This window comes from Maniola hyperantus, chromosome 11 (assembly GCF_902806685.2).
Source record: "Maniola hyperantus chromosome 11, iAphHyp1.2, whole genome shotgun sequence".
Taxonomy (NCBI): domain Eukaryota; kingdom Metazoa; phylum Arthropoda; class Insecta; order Lepidoptera; family Nymphalidae; genus Maniola; species Maniola hyperantus.
Window position 1 is genome coordinate 14,010,924 of NC_048546.1, and position 27,002 is coordinate 14,037,925.

Below are 27,002 nucleotides of genomic sequence, written 5' to 3' on the forward strand. Positions count from 1 at the left end.
AATTCAAAATCAAAGACATGCCTTTGATTCTAGATTTAGATTAGAACAGCTATTAATAATAAAATAATCTTGAATTGCAAACAGTTATAAATGAAGGTACATCGTAAGATTCGTAGACAATTTCCTTGTTGTAACGTATGACAAAGGTAGAACCGCGAAGAGAGATCTGGTTAATGTAATCAATATCAATACTTATAATAAATCTGTAACAGGTCAAATTCTGTACATTGAAGATATTTTGAAAATTTTTTTTCGAGGGCACTCTATAATCGATACTGAACCCAAAACTGTAATTTTTTTCATTTTTGTCTGTCTGTCTGTCTGTCTGTCTGTCTGTCTGTCTGTATCACGGCCGCGCATCACGCTGAAACTACTGAATGGATTCCAATGAAACTTGGTACGATTTGAGGTCACACTATGAGGAAGAATATAGGATACTTTTTATCCCGAAATTCAGCATGGTTCCCGTAGGAGAGGGGACGAAAGTTAAAATGTATACTGAGTTGTAATTCATTAACGCGTAGTCCGATTTCATTCATTCTTTTTTTGTTAGAAAGGGGATATTTTAAAGATTGTTCCGTAAATATTTCAAGGTCATCGGTTTTTAACCGACTGTCAAAAAGGAGGTGGTTCTTTTTTCTACATCGATTTTTTCGAGGTTTCTGGCCCGATTTGCAAATTTTTTTTTAAATCAACAAAAAAAGTTTACGTCGTGGTCACATAAAAAATTCTGGATTCAACTCCTTAATCCTGATGCTGCAGGGTTACTGCCCGCCTGGGTTATCAAGATTCAGGAAGTGTTCATAGTGAATTCAATTTATATTGTAGGTACCAAGCAACGACTTTATTCTCAGACTTCAAGTCTCAACTCCTCAACCCTGATGATGTAGGGTACAGCACTCCTAAACTATAATGTTTCAGGAACTGCGGATGATGCAAAATTATTTTAGGTACCAAGCATAGGCTACATCACTGAACTTCGGATCCTAACTCCTCAATCCTGATGCTGCAAAGTACTGAAGTCCTAAATCGTGGGGATTTTAGAATTTCTGATAGTGAATTAAAAAAAATTAAAAAATTTGAATCGACTGTTAGGCGAAACGAAGTTCGCAGGGTCAGCTAGTTTTCTAATATTTTTGTTGCAGGAAATTATACCAAAAGAATTACGCCCAGACCCCGGCAGCAACACAGAATCACCCGAAGACCGACCATCATCCAGCACTCTCAAAATAAACTCAGAAAATCGCTCTAATAGATCCAACGAATCTATCAAATCTATACGAAAAGTTATGGACAGAGGCAACCTTATACATCCCTTAAACTTTAGTATCAGTGATTTGCAAAAGTCACCGAAACCACCAAAAAGGTATAAGAAAAAACGAGACGAATCAGTAGCTATACCAATGAAAGAATTGACTCTTACAATGTCTCCAGTTAAAGTTCATAGGAGAGAAAACAGAAACGATTATGATAATTCCTCAACTCTTAAAAGAGTTAACGATACAAGAGAAAAAGACAAAGATGCTACTCTAAAAAGAACAACAGATTTCAGTGATATTAAATTCGCTGATGAGAATTCCGAATCATCAAACGAAATCAAATTTGCAGATGATTCGCCTGATAGCAATAGGTTATTTGATAAATATGAAGTTAAAGCATAAGTATTAACTTTAGTCAATCATATTTTGTTTGTTTTAATAAACTACGTATAACAACAATACTTAAATATTAGCATCTGACATATTTCAGAAACTTTACAAGATAACAACGCATAAAACTTAAGAGAAAAAAGTTGTGTACATATTATTTATTTGCAAACTGCCTTTAAATTTGAAATAATTTAATTTTACTAAACACACTTTTAATCTAATGTAAAATCTTGCCATAAATATAAATAAAATATAATCTTAATAGTAATATGATTACATGTTAGCAAGCATCTTTTGTAAATGTATTATAATAATATCGCATATTTTAACTAATTTCTTGGCCTTGGCAGATTAACTGAACTGGCACTTTACGCCATATCGTGATGCTGTAAACATAATAATATTATCCTTCATCGAGATAAGTGGATCAGAAAAAAAGCTTATTTAACTCCGTTCATTCACTGTTCCTGAATTTCATCTATTAACACTTTTTTCATGCTTCGGAATTGAAATAATATTCATTAAGTCAAAGTTGGTGTTAGATCTGACCTATCTTTTAAAATGTAAAAACAGTCTTGCCACAAAAACCACACTCGAGGCAAATACCTCGAATGTGGCTTTTTGTATAGAAAAATACTTAGAGTTATACTTAGTAGAACAAAACTACAATGATTAGTGCGTCCATTTTGTGCCCCATAAAAGTTTTAATTGAGGCACTATGATCGTCATCATCTCCAGTAGTTGTATTTAAGGACCAAGATGTTTAACAGTTACCATTCATATCACTCTCATATTCATTCTATATTTTTCAAAAGACAACACTTTATTCATTAAACATGTACAAGTATATCGTAGTGAAATCATCAATGTAAGTAAAAGTTTTGTAATCAAACAATTTCATAATGTTAAGATATTTTTATTTTATTACTTTTCCTTGGTATTAGATGATATTTCGTTTATGTGTGATAGTAAAGATACTGTCATTGTTAGTAATATTGTCGACTGATTTTTCTTCAAATACGATTATTATAACTATTGTTTAAGCTTGCGCTAGACTCTTTACTGAAACAAGTCACGTGAGCTCGATCATAGCAATAGAAAAAACCTCCTCCTTCAGGTTCTCATGTCCGGAGACACAGCTGCTCCGATCGTTGCAACTTGGAACTTGTTACTTCGTTTGCGCGATTCAAGTTGCATAGTAAATGATTAAAGGTAGCTGTGGCACCATATAGTGTCGGTATAAGGAGACCACCAAATCACTCCCCTCCTGAGATTGGAAATCGTAAAGCATCCAAAACTCCAATCAGGCCTGATCGAAATTAATAAATTAATAAAAGAAAAAAATAAGTTGGAATGCGTTTGACTAGTAAAAGCCTATTTATTTTTGCTATTTTGAAGGAATTTAATTTAATGTAGGAAAAACTGAGTTAATGAAAAAACTGCATTAATCATTGCTGTAATCTCAATAGTTCTGATTGACTGAATTTATGGTATTCTTACTGCTACAATGGATTTTGGCCAATAGCGTGTTGGGAAAGAGTGTTAGCTAATCAGAGGTGATTCCTATCGTTACATTGTAGCTGATTTACTGTTATCAAATCCCTGATTACATAGTTACTCTTATCTACTAAGCGCGATGAACAATTCAGGGGAATTCCCGCTTATCGTGTATGTAACTCTTATATTTTAATATAGTTTATTCAATGTATATGCCAGCTATTTCTTGCACTGTATCTAAACTGTATTCTTTCATTTAAATTTTTAGAAGACTGAACGTTCGGGCAGTGCAATACTTAAAGATTTTATTTTTACTCATACAAAATTTATTAAATTAGGATAGAACACTTGATTAGGTATTATATATTTTTATTTTAAATAAACTGTATAAAATAATATTGAAAAAATTTAATGATGTGAAAATCAGGTTTGATAGAGCTTCGATGAAATTATTTTATTAAGAATTATTACATCTTATTAAAATTTGCGTATTGTGTGATATAAATTATATTATTGTATTGGGGTCCCCATTTTTAACTATTATTCCACGTTGGTTACCAAGTTTTCGTAACCAGCTACGAAATAAGATTAATATTTTGTCCGGGTTCGTAACGGAGTAAGATTAAATTTACGTTGTTTCATAGTAACCAGTTACAAAAAGACATTAATCTTATATTCCGTTACGAACCCGGTTAAAGTACTTTTGATTAATAACCAGTTACGAAAAGACGAAGGATAAATCTTATTACGTAAGTAGCTGGTTACGAAACATTGGTTACCAAGGTGGACCTGCCATAAAAAATGTTTTCATTTTATGTTGTGTACACCTGCATAATTTTCACTTCACTTCACTGTACCATAATAATATTTTGATGTGTTAATTAATAATTTAAGAATAATAATTATAAATAATTGTATGTTAAAATAGTCTTGTTAATTAACTAATTAAGTATTTATTTTCTGCCAATTGTTTTTTTATTTAATTTAAGATCTCGAACTTATTTCTAGTCACATTTAAATGTATGTCAGCACGAGTTTTACAATAATTATTCTAATTTGATGAAAACATATTGAAAATATTATTTAAAAATGATTCAACATAAATCCTAAAAATATATTATTTAATTTTTGAATACTATAATAATACTATGTTGTTTTTGTAATAATGATTTCGAACCAAACAAATTGTTTACAACAAGTTGTAATATTTTGTTTTAATAAAATTGTTTTTAAATTTTTGTTGGCAAAATATTATGTTACATAGTGTACAGACGAAATAGTGTAACTTTAAAATATTGTTTTATTGAGTTATTTTGAATATTATGTCAATAAATGGTTTTTATTTTGTATTTTAATCGTTGTTTTATTTATTAGTCAATTTTATTAATACGACGGGAGCCAGCGTTAGCGCGTAACCTTATGCTCGCGACCTCGTCCGCGCGGGCCACACTTTCACCCCCTTAGGGGTTTAATTTTTAAAGATCCTTTCTAAAGCGGATGCCACGTCATAATAGCTATCTGCATGCCAAATTTCAGCCCGATACGTCCAGTAGTTTAAGCTATGCGTTGATAGATCAGTCAGTTAGTCAGTCAGTCATTCACCTTTTCCGTTTATACCTATATTTAGACTAGCGACCCGCCCCGGCTTCACACGGGTAGCTTATTACAATTTTTGTAGGGATCTCTGATTTTTTGATAATAAAATATAGCCTATGCCACTCCGGAATAATGTAAATTTCTGTTGGTGAAAGAATTTTCAAAATCACACACAAAGTCACACTGCACCTACTATAGAAAGGTTGCTAAACCAATACAGTCACGCGTTTGCATCGATGCAGATGCGATGCTGTATCGATAGGTAGGTACTATGCGATTGTATCATAATTGAATCTGTATTGAAAAAATTGCAAACAATTTTCAGACAAAATGTGTTCATCAACAAATAATTAGTTTTTTTTATTTCCAAAGTAAGGTAACTATACCGAGTGGGGTATCCATATTATGAAAGGCCATTACCTGTACATTTTAAAATAGATTTTTATTAGTTTTTGATTCATCGTGCAAGATGTCGAAAAAATACTACTTTAGTACGGAACCCTCGGTGCGCGAGCCTGACTCGCACTTGACTGGTTTTTTCAAATATTCAATAGAAGCGAGATCAATCCGGCGACGCGAGGAGCGGCTCGCTTAGTTGGGACACATCATGCCGGCTATATTAAATTCCTTTCATAACGAGTTGGCGCATTTATATTGCATTCCCGATTGTAGTTACGAGTTCCTAAAAGTTGAGCAGGAGCATAAGCTGTGATAGCCTAGTGGTTGGGACGTCTGCCTTCTAATCAGAAGTCGGGGGTTCCATCCCGGGCACCCACCTCTAAATTTTCGGAGCTATGTGCGTTTTAATTAATTAAATATCACTTGCTTCAACGCTGAAGAAAAACATCGTGAGGAAACCTGCATGCCTGAGAGTTCTCCATAATGTTCTCAAAGGTGTGTGAAGTCTACCAATCCGCTCATGGCCAGCGTAGTAGACTGTGGCCTTCACACTCTGAGAGGAGACCCGTGGGCCGACTTTTATGCTAAGCAACTGCCTAAGCTTGGCGATCGGGGGTGTCCGGCTATTAGGCGTGGTGGTCTGTGGGTTCGGAATGAAAGAAGAACCAGCAAGAAACTCAATCAAGCACTATAATCTAAAATCAGTCTATTATGATGTTAGGTACGTCAAAGGCATCTTCCGCTTCGTAGATCCATTTGAATTCAAAGGTTACCACCAACGCACCAATTCCGCCGGTGACCACCGGCCGCCGGTGACGGTGACGGTTTCTAGCTTCCGACGAATAATAGTAGGGGAGCCAACGAGGCTAAATAGGGATTTACTCGAGCGTCGTGGGGACCTATTGGAATGTGAAGATTAGCTTGCTAGCTTTGCTAAAAAGAAAAAAAAGTTATATGATATAACCCCTTTCACTGGTGGGGAGAGCGCGTACAGGTTTTCAAAAATGGAAAAATATATATTCACAAAGATATACTCGAGCGTTTTAGATATTAATAGTAGATATATAATGCGCCCCACGTGTTTTTTATCGTGTGGCGGTTACCACAATCTTCAATCACAAGCTCCATCTTAGGCTGCATTATCACTTCCCACCAGGTCTAATTGCAGCCAAGCGCGAGTCTATAAATTAAAAAAAAGAAACGAAAAACGAAAATAGACCCAAAAATATTTATTGAGCGCGTCAGATATTGAGAAGGGATTGAATAAGCTCCTATTTAAAAAAACTGACGCTTTGGACGCAACCAAAAGTCTCGGCAGATTTTTGAAAATTTGTGACTCCCATTTCCTTATATCACGCTCAAATTGTCACATCAATGAAATGCACACATTTGTGCATCTAATTAACTTACCTTGTCTCAATTTGACACGCTCGAGTAAATCCCAAAATCCCCTCTTGGGCTCCCCTACCCTCTTCTCCCCTCTTGGGCTCTTGCTTCAAATCTCGTCAATCAAAGGGACACATACTAGGCCATCAGTTGCGGGAAATTGCTCGACATCTAGTGAAATAGACTTTGAATCATTCGTTGCCTGTCGGTTTGTCTGTCAGCCTACAATGCAATGATATTCAGTAATTGACGTATTTCAGATAAATGGACGACAATTAGAGTTCAGACCGATAACGATCTCTCCAAGGCCTGAAATCTGAATTGAGATTTCATTCTATTCTACTATACATACCTACATGGTAAATATTGTACGTCGAATCAATAGGTGTGTGTTTGTTTGTTAGTTTATTACGATACAACGTAGGTGATTTTTGCATGGTTATAGTAAAAGACCTGAAGAGTGACATAGGCTAATTTTTATCCCGGTAAATCAAAGAGTTCCCACGGGATTTTAAAAAACTAAATCCTCGCGAACGCAGTCGCCATCAGCTAGTATTTTATACACGACATAATAATATTATGCCAAAGCCTGTTAATCCTGGTTTTGAAAAGAGCAACCGCCGAGTTTCTTGCTTGTTCTTCTCGGAATGGCCTGAAGAGCACTTCGAACCAGTGATAGATTTTTTAAAAGAATATATTAGCCAAGTTTATCATGTAGACTAATACCTATTCAACTTTCCCCTCCAATTAAGCGTAAAGCTTATGAGTAGGTACGACAATAGAGCAACGGATGGGGTTTGAACCGGCGACCTTTTGGTTTTCAGACCGCTCTTTTAACCGTTGTGCTATCGAGGCTCTAAATATTAGACTAATTTGACGACTCAAAAGCTTGTCTACTTGTACAAGTTTATTTGAATATTTTTTTAAATTCTAATGGCTTCATCCAGATTAATACAGCCGTAAAGTGGCCGCAAATACATGGACACTCAGAAAGTATTACGGTCCCATTGGAAGGATAAGTGCAGTACGTGTGACTCAAAGTAGGATAAGCGCAGGAGGGTGACGTCACGTAAGTAGGTACCGGCTTTTCAATGGATAATCCCTTCAGGTAGCTTAGAAAAGTCTCAATAGCTCCAATACCAGAAAGTGAATATAAACCCAAAAGATCGCAGTCGTATCAAGCCTCAATCACTGGGCTGAAAACTTACCTTTTTTAGGCCTTTCATATCTCTAGAGAAAAAATGGAATCCTTTTAGGATTACTTCGTTGTCTGTCTGTCGTGTCTGTCAATTCGAGGATATCAAACTATGATTCGAGGTCAACGGGATACTTCCCGATGACCTGGAATCATAAAATTTGGCAGGTAGACAAGTTGACTACACAGATTTAAAACCCCTATTTTACCACTTAGGGATTGAATTTACAAAAATCCTCTTTTAGCGGGTGTCTATGTCGTAATAGCTACTGCCAAATTTCCGATCCGTCGAGTAATTTGAGCTGTGCGTTGATATATCAATCAGTCAACAGGTTTTCCTTTTATATATTTAGAAGAAGGTTGTGTGCATCAGATTAATTAAGTATACTTACTACATTTGACTTTACTAATAGAATAAGTATATAATAGCGCTCAACTCCAGAATGTAGCCGTTTGTGTTAAAACGTTCCCCAAATCTCCGCACTAATGTGACCTAATTAGGATCTAGCACAAAAACTACTTGACTAATAACCCTCCAGTGCAGCAGAAGGAACTAAACAGCGCAGTATTTGTTGCAGACGACCAAATCTCCGCACTAATGTGACCTAATTAGGATCTAGCGCAAAAACTACTGGACTAATATCCCTCCAGTGCAGCAGAAGGAACTAGACAGGGCAGTATTTGTTGCAGACGACCAAATCTCCGCACTAATGTGACCTTATTAGGATCTAGCACAAAACTACTTGACTAATATCCCTCCAGTGAAGCAGAAGGAACTAGACAGGGCAGTATTTGGTGCAGACGACCAAATCTCCGCACTAATGTGACCTAATTAGGATCTAGCGCAATAACTACTTGACTAATATCCCTCCAGTGCAGCAGAAGGAACTAGACAGGGCAGTATTTGTTGCAGACGACCAAATCTCCGCACTAATGTGACCTAATTAGGATCTAGCGCAAAAACTACTTGACTAATATCCCTCCAGTGCAGCAGAAGGAACTAGACAGGGCAGTATTTGTTGCAGACGACCAAATCTCCGCACTAATGTGACCTAATTAGGATCTAGCGCAAAAACTACTTGACTAATATCCCTCCAGTGCAGCAGAAGGAACTAGACAGGGCAGTATTTGTTGCAGACGACCAAATCTCCGCACTAATGTGACCTAATTAGGATCTAGCGCAAAAACTACTTGACTAATATCCCTCCAGTGCAGCAGAAGGAACTAGACAGCGCAGTATTTGTTGCAGACGACCAAATCTCCGCACTAATGTGACCTAATTAGGATCTAGCACAAAAACTACTTGACTAATATCCCTCCAGTGCAGCAGAAGGAACTAGACAGGGCAGTATTTGTTGCAGACGACCAAATCTCCGCACTAATGTGACCTAATTAGGATCTAGCGAAAAAACTACTTGACTAATATCCCTCCAGTGCAGCAGAAGGAACTAGACAGGGCAGTATTTGTTGCAGACGACCAAATCTCCGCACTAATGTGACCTAATTAGGATCTAGCGCAAAAACTACTTGACTAATATCCCTCCAGTGCAGCAGAAGGAACTAGACAGGGCAGTATTTGTTGCAGACGACTGGATTTGACCTGCAGCTCGTTTCAGCAATGTGCGGGACTTTTATATAAGTATGTTTTATGTAAGTACTAGCTGATGCCCGTGACTTCGTATGCGTGGAATTAGGTTTTTAAAAATCCCGTGGGAACTCTTTGATTTTCCGGGATAAAAAGGAGCCTATGTCACTCTCCAGGTCTTTATCTATACCCATGCAGAAAATCACGTAACGGATTGACGTGATTTTTGCACCGTTGCGACGTGATTGAAAGACAAACCAACAAACAAACACACTTTTGCATTTATAATAAGGGTACTGATTTATTTGTTTATTTTAGTCCAGACAGATCTTATCACTGGTATTGTTCTGTGCTTATCAATATAATTTATTGTACGATAATGTTAATATCGCGTGCCCAGAAACTGGTTTAGCCTTTTCCCTAGAGCCTAGACTGTCGGGCTTGGATATTCAAATTCAAAGAAACAATAATATTTATTTTTGTGTAAGTATCTGTAACTGAAAAAGTCCGGCTAAGGTAAATCCTAAGATCGGAAAATCTATACTAATATTGTAAATGCGATAACGTGTTTGTCTGTCTGTCCGTCTATCTATATATCTGCTAGCTTTTCACGGTCCATCTGTTTAACCGATTTCAATGAACTATACCATAATATATACGATTCGGATACGGATACGTTCGGGGATAAGGGATGAATGTTTGTTCGAAAGTCCATCATTTTTCAAGTTATTTACATGAAAATTTATATTTGGGTTTTCGGCTACATAAGAAAAAATACGTAGGGTAGGTACCTACCTATTAATAAATTAAAACACTAAATTTATAATTAATATCTATTTAAGTAATCTGTAAAAAATTGTAATCCTATTTGGCCTTATTTTCAGTCTGTTTATTATTATGTAAAATTATATTGTATAAATCGCTGTTGATTGCAAAAAACTAATAAAATAAAATAAAAATAAAATAAAATTTCAGGATTTTTTAAACTCTACCCGCACGCCGATTTTCTAAATTCCACCCGAGCGAAGCCGGGGCGGGTCGGCTAGTATTTCTATAAAGTGTGTCTGTCTAGCCACGTTGTAAGTCTGTGGTTTCCCTCATTTCGAGCTCGTCCAGTTCGCGATTAATTCCAGGAGGTTACGGCCGGTCCGGATTACATTATCAGCGCCAACCCGTTCACGTGGCAATTAGTCTCGTTCCTTGTACTACCCGTGTGGTGACAAACATAATAAACTTGTTTTGCTAGACGTTTCAGTCTATATGTGGAATCATTCATTTATATTTCTATAGTCTATACTATACTATTTATACTAGTCTATATAAGTATTATAAAGAGGTAATCTCGTTAAGTTTGTTTGTAGGGGGTAATCTCTGGAACTACTGACCCGATTTAAAAAAAATCTTTCACCAGTAAAAAAATTAGAGGTCCCTTCAATTGCAATAAAGTGAAAAAAGTTATCTCATCTGTGAGCTTTCGTGGCGTGCGCTGCCACGTGCGATGAGTTGAAGACAATGTTCGGTAGAATTTTTCCTCTTAAACAGCTCTAAAAAAATCAGCGATACCATAGGTATATCTATCTTTTACGGTAGGCTCACAATAACAATGTTTATGGTATTGAAATGTGGTCTAAAACAAAGCTTTACTTTCAAAAGTGTTTTTACCATCATAGTATTAATCCTTACCAAAATAAAATTGTTCATTGTCTCAAGTGTTTAATTTAGACCAAAATTGCTCATATTATCATTTCATTTAGAATAATATCTTAGGAGATATCACGAATTTAAAATAATAGAGAAGGTCGCGGCAGTGTCCGTGAATGCAACGCGATTACGTCGCAGTACGAAGCACGATGATATTGGAGGTAGGTATCAGCTGTAGGTACCTACCAAGTAAAGACTTTTTGAACTCGAGGACCCAAATCCTCAGCCTTGATTCTGTAAGGAATATTGCATTCTTAAATCGTGGTGATACCATGGGGATCTATAAAGAAATGTTTTTACGAAAGGTACTGAGAGGTTCTTGCATCACGGGAACGGGCGTACTACAGATAGGTTACGTTTTGTTCTGGAAAATCAAAAGTTCCCACGGGATCTTTAAAAACCTAAATCCACGCAGGCGAAGCCGCGGAAATCAGCTAGTGTTTTATAAACATAATAGAAGATTCCCAAGCGTGTACAAAAAGTCTCTAATGAGTATGCATTACTGAAACGTCTACGCAGAGCTCGAGAACCTAAAGCTGTATATCTCGTATCAAAGGAGCCTTTTGCTGCAAAGCGCTTTGTCACTCCGTCAGAATGACGCCATTAGTGTGCTGCAGAGAGCACAGACTGAGCTGTGACTAATTGGGCTAATGTAGCTAACCTAATTGAGCAATGGGTTTCTCCTGGAAGCGTCAGGAAATATGGTTTTGTATGGATACCTTTCTCAGAGTACCCTATCTAATGTACGAACGGGAACCTATTAGAAGGCCTCCGTTAACCGTCCGTCCATCCGTCTGTCTGTTAGCAGAATGTGCCTCGTAAACCTTAATAGGTAGAGAGTGGACACTTTCACAAAGTGTGTATTTCTATTGCCACTATAACAACAAATAACAGAAAAAAACAAAATGGCAGCCATGAATATTAAAAAATATTTAAAAAGTAGGTACGTAGTATTAAATATTTCGATGGTACGGAGCCCTTCGTGTGTGAGTCTGACTCACACTTGACCAACTTTTAAATGTTGCAACTAATATTAATATTGGTAACTGTAAATGTTAATTATCCATACTAATCCATACTAATATTATAAATGCGAAAGTGTGTCTGTCTGTCTGTCTGCTAGCTTTTCACGGCCCAACCGTTTAACCGATTTTGATGAAATTTGGTAAAGAGTTAGCTACTTGAAGGACATAGGCTACTTTTTATCCCGGAAAATTAAAGAGTTCCCATGGGATTTTCAAAAAACTATCCACGCGGACGAAGTCGCGGCCATCATCTAGTTTTAAAATAAAATCATGTTTATTTTGAAAGCTGGTACTCAATACAAACTTTTATAGAAATTACTTACAATTTAAATCGCGCGCAAGTTTATCAGCTTTGCAGGTCATCATAAGGGGCAGGTACCTAGGTAGATAGGAGCTTTTTGACCTCATTCCACCCCCTTTTTTCTACAACCGCACCGCGCGCCACCGTAAGGAATTTCACCCTCACCATCTGGGTGTCTGGTGCACTTCGACCGTCCGCTGCGCCAGATCCTTCTTTCCACGCACGTGCAAACTGAGGAACCAACTCCCATCGGCGGTGCTCCCACTAGATTATAACATGGGGTTATTCAAGGGGCGGACCAACAAATTCCTAAAAGGCCGGCAACGCATCGGCGGCTCCTCTGGTGCTGCAAATGTTCATGGGCGGCGGTAATCACTTAACATCAGGTGACCCGCCTGCACGTTTGCTCGCTATATCTATTTAAAAAAAAAAAGATATTTTTTACTCAAAATTATTTTAATCGCCTCAAAGGACGTTAAATGAAACAAGCGCTCGTTAAAAAAATGAGCCTGTCATTGTACTGATTTAATTATAATTGTAGTTTTCGTCCGCGCTCTCATTTATTGCCCATTTTCATTTATTGAGATTTATTGACTCTTACCGATTGAGCAATATGCTGGGTTAACGAATATAAATAACTAGCTGATGCCCGCGACTTCGTCCGCGTGGTTTTACATTTTTCAAAATCCCGCGGGAACTCTTTGATTAAAAATTAAAAGTAGCCTATGTCACTTTCCAGGTCTTTATATAGACAGAGACCTGAAAAGTGACATAGGCTATGAAAAAAATCAAGTCAATCCGTTTCACCGTTGCAACGTGATTGAAGGACAAACCAACAAACTAACAAATCAACAAACAAACACACTTTCACATTTATAATAATGGTAAATACTGAAAATATTTTTATTTTATTCGTTTATTTGCAATCAACAGCGATACATACAATATAATTTTACATAATAACAGACTGAAAATAAGGCCAAATAGGATTACAATTATTTACAGATTACTTAAATAGATATTAATTATAAATTTATAACAGTACGTTTGATAATTTAAACAAGCTATACAATAACATAATAATATGAAAATATAAAAGATAATTAACTAGTAAAAATACCTGGTAGGTGATTCACAACATATGTATGTGTGTGGGTATGAGTGAGTGTATGTGTGTCTGTGTGTGTGTGGGTGTGTGTTTGTGTGTGGGAGAGAGAGAATACGTGAGAGAGTCGCATACTCTCTGTGTGTGTGAGTGCGTGCTTGTGGGTTATGATACTGGTATATATTATTCAAAATTAGGAAAATCAAAGATTTCCCACGAGATTTTTTTAAATCCTAATTCCACGCTGACGAAGTCGCGGACATAAGGAGGTGTCTACCAATACAATACGCGGCCAAAAGTGATGAACATCGATCTTTAGAAGGAGATAGCATATTAATTGTAGAGCACTGTCTCGGTCGTTGAGACCGACAAAACGTCATTTGGGTATGAGTGACAGAGACTACGCTCTACAAACTTGAAATGTCATTCTAAAGGCCGATGTTCATCACTTTGGGCCGCGCACTGTACTTAGGTACCCGCATTTTACGTAAGTAGGTACAATACGCGCTTCTATCCGGATGAAAACGTGCGCCGCGAAGCCTTCGGAAGTGGTTACCGAGAAGGGAGGGGAGGAAATAGGTTCCTCCCTGAGAAGTACTAATTGCGCCTCGCATCCGCAATCACTACCATTGTACGGAGATAAGCGATTAGTGGCTCCGAGTCTTCTTGTCTTTGCTACTTAAACCTATAGGTATTTTTTTTATTTTAAAAAGAATATTAGCCATGTTAAATGACTAATATTCCCCTTTCCCCTCCAACTAAGCGTCAAGCTTGTGCTAGGAGTGGGTACGACAATAGTGCAACGGGTGGGGTTTGAACCGTCGACCTTTCGGTTTTCACTTTTCAGTCCACTCCTTTACAGGTTGAGCTATTGAGGCTCTAATTACAGTAGTTGCTCGTTGGTTTAGTAGTTAGTTTGATCGACTGCAGATGACGAGGTCCTGGGTTCGATTTCCGGGTCGGGCCACAAATATTGTTATTGGATTTTTCCATAGAGATTTTTCTGTCAAAAAATTCTCAATACCTACTAGCCAGGAGTATTAGGTGTAGGAGGAGTACCTGTGTATTCTAAATCAGATTTTTATTTATTTTTATGCATCATAGTTTTTGAATTATCGTGCAAAATGTCGAAAAAATACGACTGTAGTACGGAACCCTCGGTGCACGAGCCTGACTCGCACTTGGCCGGTTTTTTACGTAAGTATTTGTACTACTAGCACTATAATTATGGGCTACTGTCTGAAATACACAACTCTATTTTTTAAACAGACCCTGTAAGCTATTTCTAACTCTAAATTACTAAAAAAACTCTATCATGCAAGTTGAACTTTCGTCGTGATTAAAACTTCGCCCGTCGCGCGTCGCTCGTCGATTATTATATTCGTCGAGCGAACTGTTGGACACTTTGATGCATGCGATCGGGAAATAATTACTTTTAGTTCAGTTTAGTGCACCTGACTCCTGAGCGTTAGGACTAATATTGGAAAATAATAAAGTTAACAACATAAAGTGTATTTACATTATTTAAACGCCCATTACATTATCCAATTTGCAGAGCGCTAGATCTAGTGTTGTAGCGCGATTTAAAAAGAGCTCACTCATTACACTACACTAGCTAGCAAAGCTAGTTAGTTTAACTTCCTTTCAGTGTAATAGTGACCGTCGTCCAAACCTCATCTTTCGAAGAGCGCTTAACGAATATGGCACCATCAAAACACCAGAAAGTTGGCATTGCTTTAGCAATGGTGTCGAGTTTAATGATAATTAGTAAAAAAAGACGCAGAAAATGTTGAATCAAGAAATATTTATTGCTGAGGCAAAAATTGTCAAATATGAACAATTGAACATGTTGGACGTATGGGAGTCATCTGATTTTAGCAGCAGAAGGAATAATAAAATTCAGCTACCTCACACGAGGATAAATCTTTTTTCTAAAAGCGCATACTACATGGCAATAAAAACTTATAACAAGCTACCCGAAGTGATAAAAAACACGCCTAGTATACTACATTTCAAGCGGAAACTACATGATCTTCTTTTAAACAAAATGTATTACAAAATTAATGACTATTTCATGGATAAAAATTTATAATATAATTGATGAATTTGGACTCTTATATGCGCTGACAAACTATGCTTTTGTTCTGCTTCTTTTAAATGACTGGTTTATATTCTGTAATCACTGTATATTTTATTTTGTTTTTAACTACGACATGGAAATCCTTATTTTATTTTATCTGATTGAGTAATGTTTAAATTTATGATTTCGTAAATGTAATGAACTAGAAAAAAAAAATTGATGTAATTGTAATATTCTTTAACCATTTGCACACCAGGATCTGATAGAATGTGTCAGGCAACTCAACTGATGTAACACCTACATGTACCCACATTCCAGCGAATAAACGTTTATTTATTTATTTATTTATTTATTTATTTATTTAGATTTTTTTCAAGATCGGGATCTTCATAGTTTGAAGAACTACTGACATTGATTACATAGCATAGCTAGTGTTTAGCACGCTAGAACGCTTTACACCATGCAATTTAATGCGCTAGCTAGTATACGAAATGTGCCAGCGCGGCAGAGTCCATGCGATCGCACTAGATTGGGTCACCAGCTGTCTAACTGCCTTTACACTTTACAAATTTAGCACGCTAACTCGACTATATTTCGACTATATTTCATGCTATGCTTTAAAATTTAAACAATTATTATTTAAATGATTTATATGGATTGTAATTGAAAAATAGAGTGTGTAAAAATGAGCTGTAAAGCGATTAAAAGCACGAGCGCAGCAAGCGCGCTGTTTTACATTTCAGAAACTCATGAAATATTAAAATGCCGATGAAAATAAAGTAGGTAGTAAACTGTGTACAAATGAAGTACATTTGTGGCAAATATTCGTAAATCACGAAAGGTAAAAAGGAAAAAAGGCTACCTACAAAAATCAATTTTTAATGCTGCGCCATCTTTTCTAGCGCTCTGCAAATTGGATAATGTAATTTGCGCTTTAATACTAGCTTATGGCCGCAACTTCATCCGCTTGAACTACACAAATTTCAAACCCCTATTTTACGCTTTGGGCTTCGAGGTTAAATATTCATAAATCCTTTCTTAGCGGATGTCTACGTCTATCTGGATGCCAAATTTCAGCCCGATCCGTCCAGTTGTTTGAACTGTACGTTGATAGATCAGTCAATCAGTCAGTCAGTCAGTCAGTCACCATTTCCTTTTATATATTTAGAAGACTATAAGGTACAAGATGTACCTATTGTGTCCCTAGATACAGTGTTGTCCCGTCTGCCATTAATTCCCGGCAGTTGGCGCTGTGAAACGAGCCGGCCGGATCAAATTACCGACTCAACCCGTTCCCTTAGCAATTAGCTCGGATATAACACATGCAGGGTATAACATACGACGTATGTCCTACATTTAATAGAGGTTGGAGGTAACAAAACGAATATTAAATATTTTGATAAGATGGGTTTTGTTTTTGATTAAATTTTATTTATTTTATTTATTTCCTAGCTTATGCTCACGACTTCGTCCGCGTAAACTACACAAATTTCAAACCCTTATTTCACTCCTTTAGGGTTGAATTTTCAAAAATCATTTCTTAACGGACGCCTATGTCATAATAGCTATCTGCATGCTAAATTTCAATCCGATCCGTCCAGAAGTTTGAAGAAACCTACAGGGTACTTCCCTTGGCCTATAAATTTGGCAGGTAGGTAGGTCTTATAGCAGACATTCGGGAAAAAATCTGAAAACCGTGGTTTGTGGTTACATCACACAAAAAAAATTAAATTGTGGCCATGAACTAATAATTAGTATTTTCAATTTTCGAAGTAAGATAACTATACCAAGTGGGGTATCATATGAAAGGTCTTCACCTGTGCATTCTAAAACAGATTTTTATTTATTTTTATGCATCATAGTTTTTGAATTATAGTGCAAAATTTCGAAAAAATACGACTGTAGTACGGAGCTCTCGCACTTGGCAGGTTTTTTGTAACAAGTCTGCGTGTATTTATTTCTAAGTAGTCGGTCTGTCTTGTAGGAGACAGTTAGTGATAGTCACAAAAGTGTTGCTAACAAAAGATTAATGTGGCAATGCTGGGAACTATACGTCTTGTTTATCTCCTTTGGTTTAGGGTACATTCACACCAGGGACGTTACGGAAGTGGTTATCATCATCAACCGATAGCCGATAGACGTCCACTACTGGACATAAGTGGTTATATCGGAACCAAATTCCGAAGCGGAGTTTTAAATAAAAACCAGAACCAGAACATAGAAACAGTAGCGCCGATTCTGTTGTCTTTCTCTAAACTAATTTTTTTTTTTTATTCGGATCAACAAACAGTAGCACGCAGTGCTTGGATAAAAAACAGTAGTAATATAACATAGTAATAATATACCTACGTGCTACCCACTACGTCAACCACATAGTTATTATTATTAATTAATATACTTACATGTATAAAAATATATAAATGTAAAATAAAATATAAAGTTACATGTATAAAATATAAATAAAGAATATATTAGTACCATACCATCTATCTAAATTCTAATTATCCTACAGGCTTAGTGTAATATAGCAATATTATTCCTAAGATAATTCATGACCAGCCTCTTGAAAGAGCCCACTCGAGAGGAAATAATGTCAATATTTCCGAAGCATGCATTGTATGACTGTGTCATTCTGTATAGTGGTGATCTCTCACCAGAATTTGTACGGCATATTGAAGTAGCAAAAAGTTTGTGTGTTAGAGTGCTGCGTACATGACTTCTGGCAGGAATTCTATAACAAAGTTTACAAGTCGACATAGAAGTAGAATTTAGAGTATCTGCATCTTTTTCTTTTTAAATATTGCTAGAAAAAGGATGGGACATCGTTTTACAATTTTAAAGGCTCTAAATAAAAGCGTTTTATTTAACTTTGTAGCATGCATTTAGCGCACGCTACAAAGTTAAATAAATAAAAAGTTAAATAAAAGACTCATGACTGGCAGCTAAAGTCACGAGGTTTGACAGCTCTAAATTAAATTTAAAACTGTCAAACTGTGTCTGTGCTTTTCTTATTACATTAGTAAGAAGAGGATGCTAATACCTACTAAAATTTAAGTGTACTCAGAACCAGTATCATTATATAAGTAACTAGCTTATGCTTGCGACTTCGTACGCGTGGACTACATAGATTTCAACCCCTTATTTTACTCTCCTTGGGGCTGAATTTTCAGAAATCCTTTCTTAGCGGATGCCTGCGTCGTAATAGCTATCTGCATGCCACGTTGCAAAGTAGTTTGAGCTGTGCGTTGATAGATCTGTCAGTCACCTTTTCCTTTTATATATTTAGAAAATAGAAAACAATGCCTCAGTAGCCTCAATAGCTCAACCGGTATAGGAGTGGACTGAAAACCGAAAGGTCGACGGTTCAAATACCGCCCGTTGAACTATTGTCGTGCCTACTCCTAGCCTGACGCTTAGTTGGAGAGGAAAGGGGAATATTAGTCATTTAATATGGCTAATATTCTTTAAAAAAAAAAAAAAAATGGTCAATGAAAACTTGAAAGAAAATACCTCTGGATATGAAAACAGTATCCAGTTTATGCAAGCGGACCACAATGTTACCACCTGGAGCGTACTTGTTCCGCACAACTCGCGATAATGATCGTTTTTATTAATGAAAGTATAAACAGTCCATTAACAAACTTTGCGGTTATGCGATAACTTTGCGTTTTTAAGCGCGCTCATTAAATTAAATCTAAACTTTCGTTTTATGCCATTGACATGAAAAAAACAAGGACACGCTCAATTTCTAGAAAATAACAACATAATGACACTATTTTCTTAATATTTCCATTTTTCGATAGAAATTACAGAAAATAAAAATTACTTAATTGTTTTTAGGGTTTTTATGAAAAAGAAAGAAGTCTAAACACCAACTGCCTTTTTGTTTACCTAAGTACAATACTTTTTAGGGTTCCTAGGGTATAAGAAAAGAAAAAAGGAACCCTTATAGGATCACTTCGTTGTCTGTCTGATTGTCTGTCTGTCTTTTTGTCCGTCTGTCGTGTCAAGAAAACCTATAGGGTACTTCCCGTTGACATAGAATCATGAAATTTGGCAGGTAGGTAAGTCTTATAGCACAAGTAATTCTCATAGAAGAATTTTTTCATTGAGAAGTCCATTTTTAGTTTCATATATCAATGTTGTTTCTGGAATATTCAACGAAGTTATATAGAATCCCCAGAAGACATTAACATAAAGAAATAATTCAGACTTAAACCGCGGTGAGTTGAACTTTAATTAAATTTATAAAGTTTAAATTAACACGTAGAATGAATATTCTATCATTAAAGTTTTCAAACATTAGGTCATAATAAGAACTTCTCCTAAAATCCAGTTTGGGATCCTATCCGGGACCTTTTGTCCCGGGATGTCATCGAATACGGATGAGTGCACAAGCGCCCTACGACGTATTTCTTGGCTTTCATATTAGGTAGGTATAATAATAATAATAAGTACTATACTCTGTTCTAAATTTCGTCAAAATCGGTTGAACAGATGGGCCGTGAAAGGCTAGCAGACAGACAGACCGACATACTTTCGCATTTATAATATTAGTCGGGATAGTAGGTACTTGTGCCTAATTTAAATTAACCTGTACCTACTATAGGCACTAATTATATTTAACATTATTCTAATCTAAACAACAAAGCCAAAGCATAGATAATAGAACTAGGCTAACCACCTAAAAAGTTAGTCTGAACTTAGATAATATCGTTAATGCGAAACTATGCATCTAACAATTAAACCTTTGTCGAGAACTCATCCTTCCCTGTTCGTCGGTCGAAGCCACAGAAATCTTTATTTGTATAGAACTTGATAAGGTTTCCACAAATTCCGTGTTTGTTTGTTGGTTTGTAGGTTTGTTGGTTTGTCCTTCAATCACGCCACAACGGTGCAACGGATTGACGTGATTTTTTGCATGGGGTATAGTTAAAGACCTGGAGAGTGACATAGGCTACTTTTTATCCCGGAAAATCAGAGAGATTCCACGGCATTTTAAAAAACCGAATTCCACGCGGACAAAGTCGCGGGCATCAGCTAGTCAGTACCCTTATTATAAATGCGAAAGTGTGTTTGTTTGTTGGTTTGTCCTTCAATCACGTCGCAACGGTTAAACGGATCAACGTGATTTTTTGCATGGGTATAGATAAAGACCTGGAGAGTGACATAGGCTACTTTTTATCCCAGAAAATCAAAGAGATTCCCACGGCATTTTAAAAAACCGAATTCCACGCGGACAAAGTCGCGGGCATCAGCTAGTCAGTACCCTTATTATAAATGCGAAAGTGTGTTTGTTTGTTGGTTTGTTGGTTTGTCCTTCAATCACGTCGCAACGGTTAAACGGATCAACGTGATTTTTTGCATGGGTATAGATAAAGACCTGTACCCGTAGTACAAGATTTTACGTCTCACTAAACCAAACCAAATTCGAGAGTCGAAATACTTCCGCGTTACAGTAAAATGGACCTAAACAGCCTTGAATTGAAGTCAAATATTCAATGCCACTAATTTTAATTTCGCAATGTTTCCGCTTGGAGCGCTGGCTGTAGAAGTGTCGACAAACTTGAGCTTTAAAATAAGGTATTTAAGATCCAGTTTACTGTAACGCGGAAGTATTTCGACTCTCGAATTTGGTTTGGTTTGGTGAGACGTAAAATCTTGTACTACGGGTACTGGAGAGTGACATAGGCTACTTTTTGTCCCGAAAAACCAAAGAGTTCCCACTGGATTTTTGAAAACCTAATTCCACGCGGACGAAGTCGCGGGCGTCAGCTAGTAGATTATAGATAGTATTTCTATAACCTTATCACAATTCTGTGGTCGTAACACAGTTTTGTTCGTCGTGTCGTCGTGTACCTACACGTGTGCACGCGATGCAGTAATTATTACTGGTAATTAGTTTCATCTCGGTTGCTTTAGGGTTATATTGCTTGTTGAGTAGGTAATATCGAGCAGTAATAGTTTGTGGAAAGTTCTTTATAAGTAATGATTAGAACAAAGTCGGGTTATTTTGCTAGGCGTTCGACGTACCTTAGTACAGTTCTCGAAATTCACGAAGGCGAGTGCACTTTACTTGTGGTTACGCCGCTGGATACACGGGCATTGCGTAATGGGCAGATTACACCTACTGAGTACAGTGGCGAGTCAGTGTCCTCGGCCGATTTTTTTTTTGTTGTTTCGGATTGACTATGCTGCGTTGGCCCTACTGGCCGCTACAGCGTCACCGGGGGGGTTGGCGAGCGCGAAGCTCCGCCTGGGGGTGAGCCCTAGGGCTCGAAGAAGTAATTCGAGAGGTCGGGGGGCAACGTCCTCCTAAGGGCGCCTCCTGTGAGGCTCGGACCACGGCTTAGGATGACGTTGGGATGGGTGGATTTGTTGGACTACTGGTTAGTCCGTACGCCCCCGAGGCCGTGGCGTGAGTCCACGTCCGGGTGACGTTAGAAATCGGGGACCTCGTCTTCGCCGGCGAAGACGCTGTGATAAGGTTGGATTGTGTAGCCCTACGAGATAGGGAGCATTGTCGAACATGATTTGATCGTCGGGATCGTTAAGGACGTGCTTAGGGCGCCTTTTGTCAGGGGGGTCGTTTCGGTCGGGGGTGTATGTCGCTGCCTCAACTATTAGGGGGCCTCGGCCGAGTACTCGGTTGATATAAACACTTTAACAAGTGCAATTTCGCCGCACTGTCTCGGCCGAGTGACATTTTACTGTCTCGCTTCACTACTCGGTAGGTGTAGTAATCTGCCCATTAGTGTGCGTGCATGTCGGACCAATCAGTCGCGAGCGGTGGTCGCGAGCAAGCGCTCACAAACGCACACATTTGTGTAAAGAGCTCGCAAAGTGTGCAACATTGTGATGTAATGATCGCTATACATTTGCCGGAGAGCTTGTGGAATGTTAAGTGGGGTTTAGACACGCCGGGGCTCGACGCAATCAACGCTTGCATCTTATGTCGGAGCACGCCTTCAACAGCTTTCTAAGGATGTGGACACACCGATACAAGTTGCTTGTATTATTTTAAAGAAGCTTTTAAAAATAATGAGTACATTTTAAACTCGGATCACATTCGGCGCCAGTTTAATAATTTGGGCTCATACAAAATATTGAATTTAGACGTAATTGTTTCCGATTTTTTTATCATGGTATAAAGCCTGAACTTTTAAAATCCTAAGTCTAGCTTTTGTAAAAATGATATTGTGCGCAGAGCGTAAAATGAAAACCTGAATAAAACATGTCAGCAGTCAGCACGAAAGCTGTTAGAAACCGGAAAAATGTTTCGAGGACCAGCAGATCTAAGTTCTAAAGTTTCAGATTTCTTATTTGAACGAACTTAATTCTAATTTGAGCTCTCTCGCAAAGTGTACAACATTGTGATGAGCGTTGTACATTTCCGGAGAGTTTGTAGAATGTTAAGTGGGGTTTAGACGCGCCGGGGCTCGACTCAATCAAGACTTGCATCTTATGTCGGAGCACGCCTTCAACAGCTTTCTAAGGATGTGGACACACCGATACAAGTTGCTTGTATTATTTTAAGGAAGCTTTTAAAATAATGAGTACATTTTAAACTCGTCGGCGACAGTTTAATAATTTGGGCTCATACAAAATATTGAATTTAGACGTCATTGTTTCAGATTTTTTTAAATGATATTTATTTAAAAGCCCGAACTATTAAAAGCCTAACTCTAGCGTTCGTTAAAATAAATAGTGTGCAAAAGGTATTTAAAATGAAGGCTTGAATAAAAATGTCAGCACGAAAGCTTTTAGAAACCCGAAAAATGTTTCGAGGACCAGCCAGGTGATTCGCTACTCAGTGTGATAGCTAACACAGAATGATAGCCACCGAGGTTGGGTGGTTCTACATTGCTGCTTCACTGGGTGGTAGTAAAATATTTTTTCGTAGAAAACCTTCAACGGATTAAAAAATGAGCTCTGTGGCTATCGTTCAGTGTTAGACAACAGTTAGAGAATCACCCCACAGATCTAAGTGCTAAAGTTTGAGATTTCTAATTTGAACCAATCTAATTCTAATTTGAGCTCTCTCGCTAAGTGTACAACATTATGATGAGCGCTGTACATTATTTTACATCCGGGGTTTAGACGCGCCGGGGCTCGACGCAATCAACGCTTGCATCTTATGTCGGAGCACGCCTTCAACAGCTTTCTAAGGATGTGAACACACCATTATAAGTAGTTTGTATTATTTTGAGTTTGCTTATATAAATAAAATTAGCTTATGCTCGCGACTTCGTCCGCGTGGACTGAACTGAAGCGAAAATTTGTGTCTCATACAAATAAGAAATGCAAAAGTGCGTGTTGTTTGTTGGTTTGTTCTTCAATCACGTCGCAACGGAACAACGGATCGATGTAATTTTTTTCCATGGTTTTTTTCCATGGTAGATGGGGGATGGAAGTTTGTATGAAAGTCTATCTAAAATGGGTCGTTAAGTCTGTTATTTTTAAAGTTACATCGATAAAAAATGGTATTTAGGCTTTCGGTTAAAAATAAAAAAATAAGTACTTCACGATTTTTGAAAATTCTACTGCCAAGAGGGTTAAACAAGGGATGAAAGTTTCTATGAAAGTCCGTCATTTTTCAATTTATTTCCATGAAAATTGGTATTTGGGTTTTCGGTTACAAAATAAAAAAATACGTAGGTATACTATTTCAGGAGTTTTGAAAATTCTACCCCCACGCAGATTTCCTAAATTCCACCCGAGCGAAGCCGGGGCGGGTCAGCTAGTTATGCAATAAAAAAGACGAAGTCACGGGCATCAGCTAGCTCTTCAATAAACCCAGAATTAATTTAGTTCAATGTAAGCTTGACTGGAAGACAGGTACCTTGTTATTACGAATTCCGTTCAGGTTAAATCCAGGATTGGATTAACCAAATTGTTTTCACGGACGATTTGCATGAGAATCGACTGTTCAGTTACCTTCTATAAGTACTAACGAAATTATTTTGATGAATTACTAATGAATATTAATCGCGATTTCGTTTTCAAATCAGAATTTTGTAGTGAGGTAAGAAGTTAGTCCCGTAACTGAAATTATCTTCTATTATTGTTTTTTATTTATCGTGCTAAATGACAAAAAAATACAGTTTATTTAAAAATAGTGATTTTTGCCATTTTACTTATCTCTGTAGTACGGAACCCTCGTCGGTGCGCGAGGCTGACTCGCACTTGGCCGATTTTATATCTTTTGCCCTACTCCTCAGCGAGAACGGATTTATACACTAACGTAATATAAATATAACATAATATTATATTTTATGACATAACACTGGTTATTTAATTTGTGTTTTTTTTAAAGAATATTAGCCATGTTAAATGACTAATATTCCCCTTTCCTCTCCAACTAGCGTCAAGCGTGTCCAAGGAGTAGGTACGACAATAGTGCAACGGGCGGGGTTTGTGGTTTGAACCGTCGACCTTTCGGTTTTCAGTCCACTCCTTTACCCGTTGAGCTATTAAGGGTCTATTTATTCAACTAGCGATCGAATTTGGTAACTCTTGCATATCAGATAAATATTCATGGCCAAAAAATCTGAAAAGCTCTCTATGAAATAGATTTTTTAATTGAAACAATTGCTCCCGACAGAAAGTATGTTATTTTTCCATTACGTGTCTAAAATATTCAAACTGTATTTTCTATTCCGGAAAATTTCCATTTTGCATGGAAAACTAACATGTCGCTTTATCGTGCATACATCAAAGAGGTATGGCAATTTATCAGATAGTTACTTATTTGGTTTTCGTAACCCTAGTCCAAAAAGTTGCAAAAAAGTTTACAAAGATTTCAATTTATTTATGTATTGAAGCTGTGATAAGGATAACCTAGTGGCTAGGACGTCCGCCTTCTAATCGGAGGTCGGGGGTTCGATCCCGGGCACGCACCTCTAATTTTTCGGATTTAATTACATAATTATTTATCACTTGCTTTAACGGTGAAGGAAAACATCGTGAGGAAACCTGCATGCCTGAGAGCTCTCCATTATGTTCTCAAAGGTGTGTGAAGTCTACCAATCCGCACATGGCCAGCGTGGTAGACTATGGCCAAAACCCTTCTCACTTTGAGAGGAGACCCATGCTCTGTAGTGAGCCGGAGATGGGTTGATCATGATGATGATGATGATGATGACCAGACGTGTGGCGTGTACAACATTCATAAAACTCAGAATACAGAAGCAGGCCTTTACATACACGTATCGTAACAATCGCATGTCGTTACTTTCATGAATACATTATATTGTACCTTTATACTAAAACTAAAAAAACGTCATAAAACGGTAAAAGAAAAATTATTGTGCACAAGTTATAATATACTAGCGACCAACCCGGCTTCGCATGGGTGCAATGTAGATACTAATGTGGTGTCATTGAGGTGTCATTGCCTCGGAAACTCTCAAATGAGAGGATTTTTTTCCGACCTAATTCACATTATTTCAATTTCTCTAGGGATCCTATAAGGGTTTATTTTTTTCTTTTGAGGTACGGAACCTTAAAAATGAAAATAATTTAACGTTACAAACCTTTTTGAACCGTTATAAAATGTATCATTACACGGGCGTGCGTGAGAAGGCTTTGGTAGCGGTTCCAATTTGGCGAGTCCATAAATTTTGAGGGGCTGTAAAATTCCCGCGCACCCGCTTTGTGCGCCGCCGGTGTACTACCCCTAGTCTCTGTACTACACAACGTACTAGCGTCACGTGACCGCAATCGGGATAGAGACATCCATAGAGACGACTCCTTTTAATCTTCTTCTTTATCGTATCACTCTTGACAGAGCGGTCATGGTCATCACGAAGCAACGTCTTTGAGGGCAGATGTTATACGCCTCGCGAGCATTCGCCATTTCTCCCTGCTGGCCGACAGCCTGGTACACTCGTGCAAAGGACCGCCCACAGCAGACTTAATTTGGTCGGTCCATCGCATGGGTGACCCTTCTCGTCCTCTGGTGCCCTCCACCTTGCCCTGCACGACAAGACGCTCGATGGAGTCACTCTCACGCCGGGAGACGTGTCCGAAGAATTTTAATATGCGACTCTGTACTATCGACGAAAGTCGTTTCTTAATGCCGAGTTCTTGGAGTATAGAGATGTTGGTACGAAATTCGGTAAATGAGACTCCTAGTATTCGCCTCCAGCACCACATCTCCAGAGCATCAATCTTCTTCTTCTTCTCGACCAGTCGCAAAGTCCACGTCTCCGCAGCGTATAAAAATATGGGGAAAACAAGTGTTTGAACGAGCCGGATCTTCGTAGCTTTTGTAATGTTCCTGTTTTTCCATATTTTCTATATTTTCTTCTCCTTTTAATAAGGACTAATAAAAGATAAGATAAGATGCTTAAGGCATACTTCATCTAAGATTTCAACACGCATTCATTGTAAGAGGCACTTCCTGGATCTAGGTGCCTCTTTGGATGCCTAGTCTAGGTCTAGGAAGTGTTTCATGTAACTATATTTTATATGTACAAATA

The 27,002-nt window shown here is 37.6% G+C and overlaps 1 protein-coding gene across 4 annotated transcripts in view; it reads left to right on the top strand.

Moving 5' to 3' along the window:
* gogo (golden goal) overlaps positions 1 to 4,501 on the top strand; it is a 209,201-nt gene extending 204,700 nt beyond the window's left edge. For all 4 annotated transcript variants that reach the window (XM_069501712.1, XM_069501714.1, XM_069501713.1 and 1 more), the window contains exon 18: positions 1,146 to 4,501. In XM_069501712.1, coding sequence (XP_069357813.1) covers positions 1,146 to 1,661 — 516 coding nt within the window. In that variant the 3' untranslated portion in view covers positions 1,662 to 4,501. The remainder of the gene's footprint in view (positions 1 to 1,145) is intronic.
* The last annotated feature ends 22,501 nt before the right edge of the window (positions 4,502 to 27,002 follow it).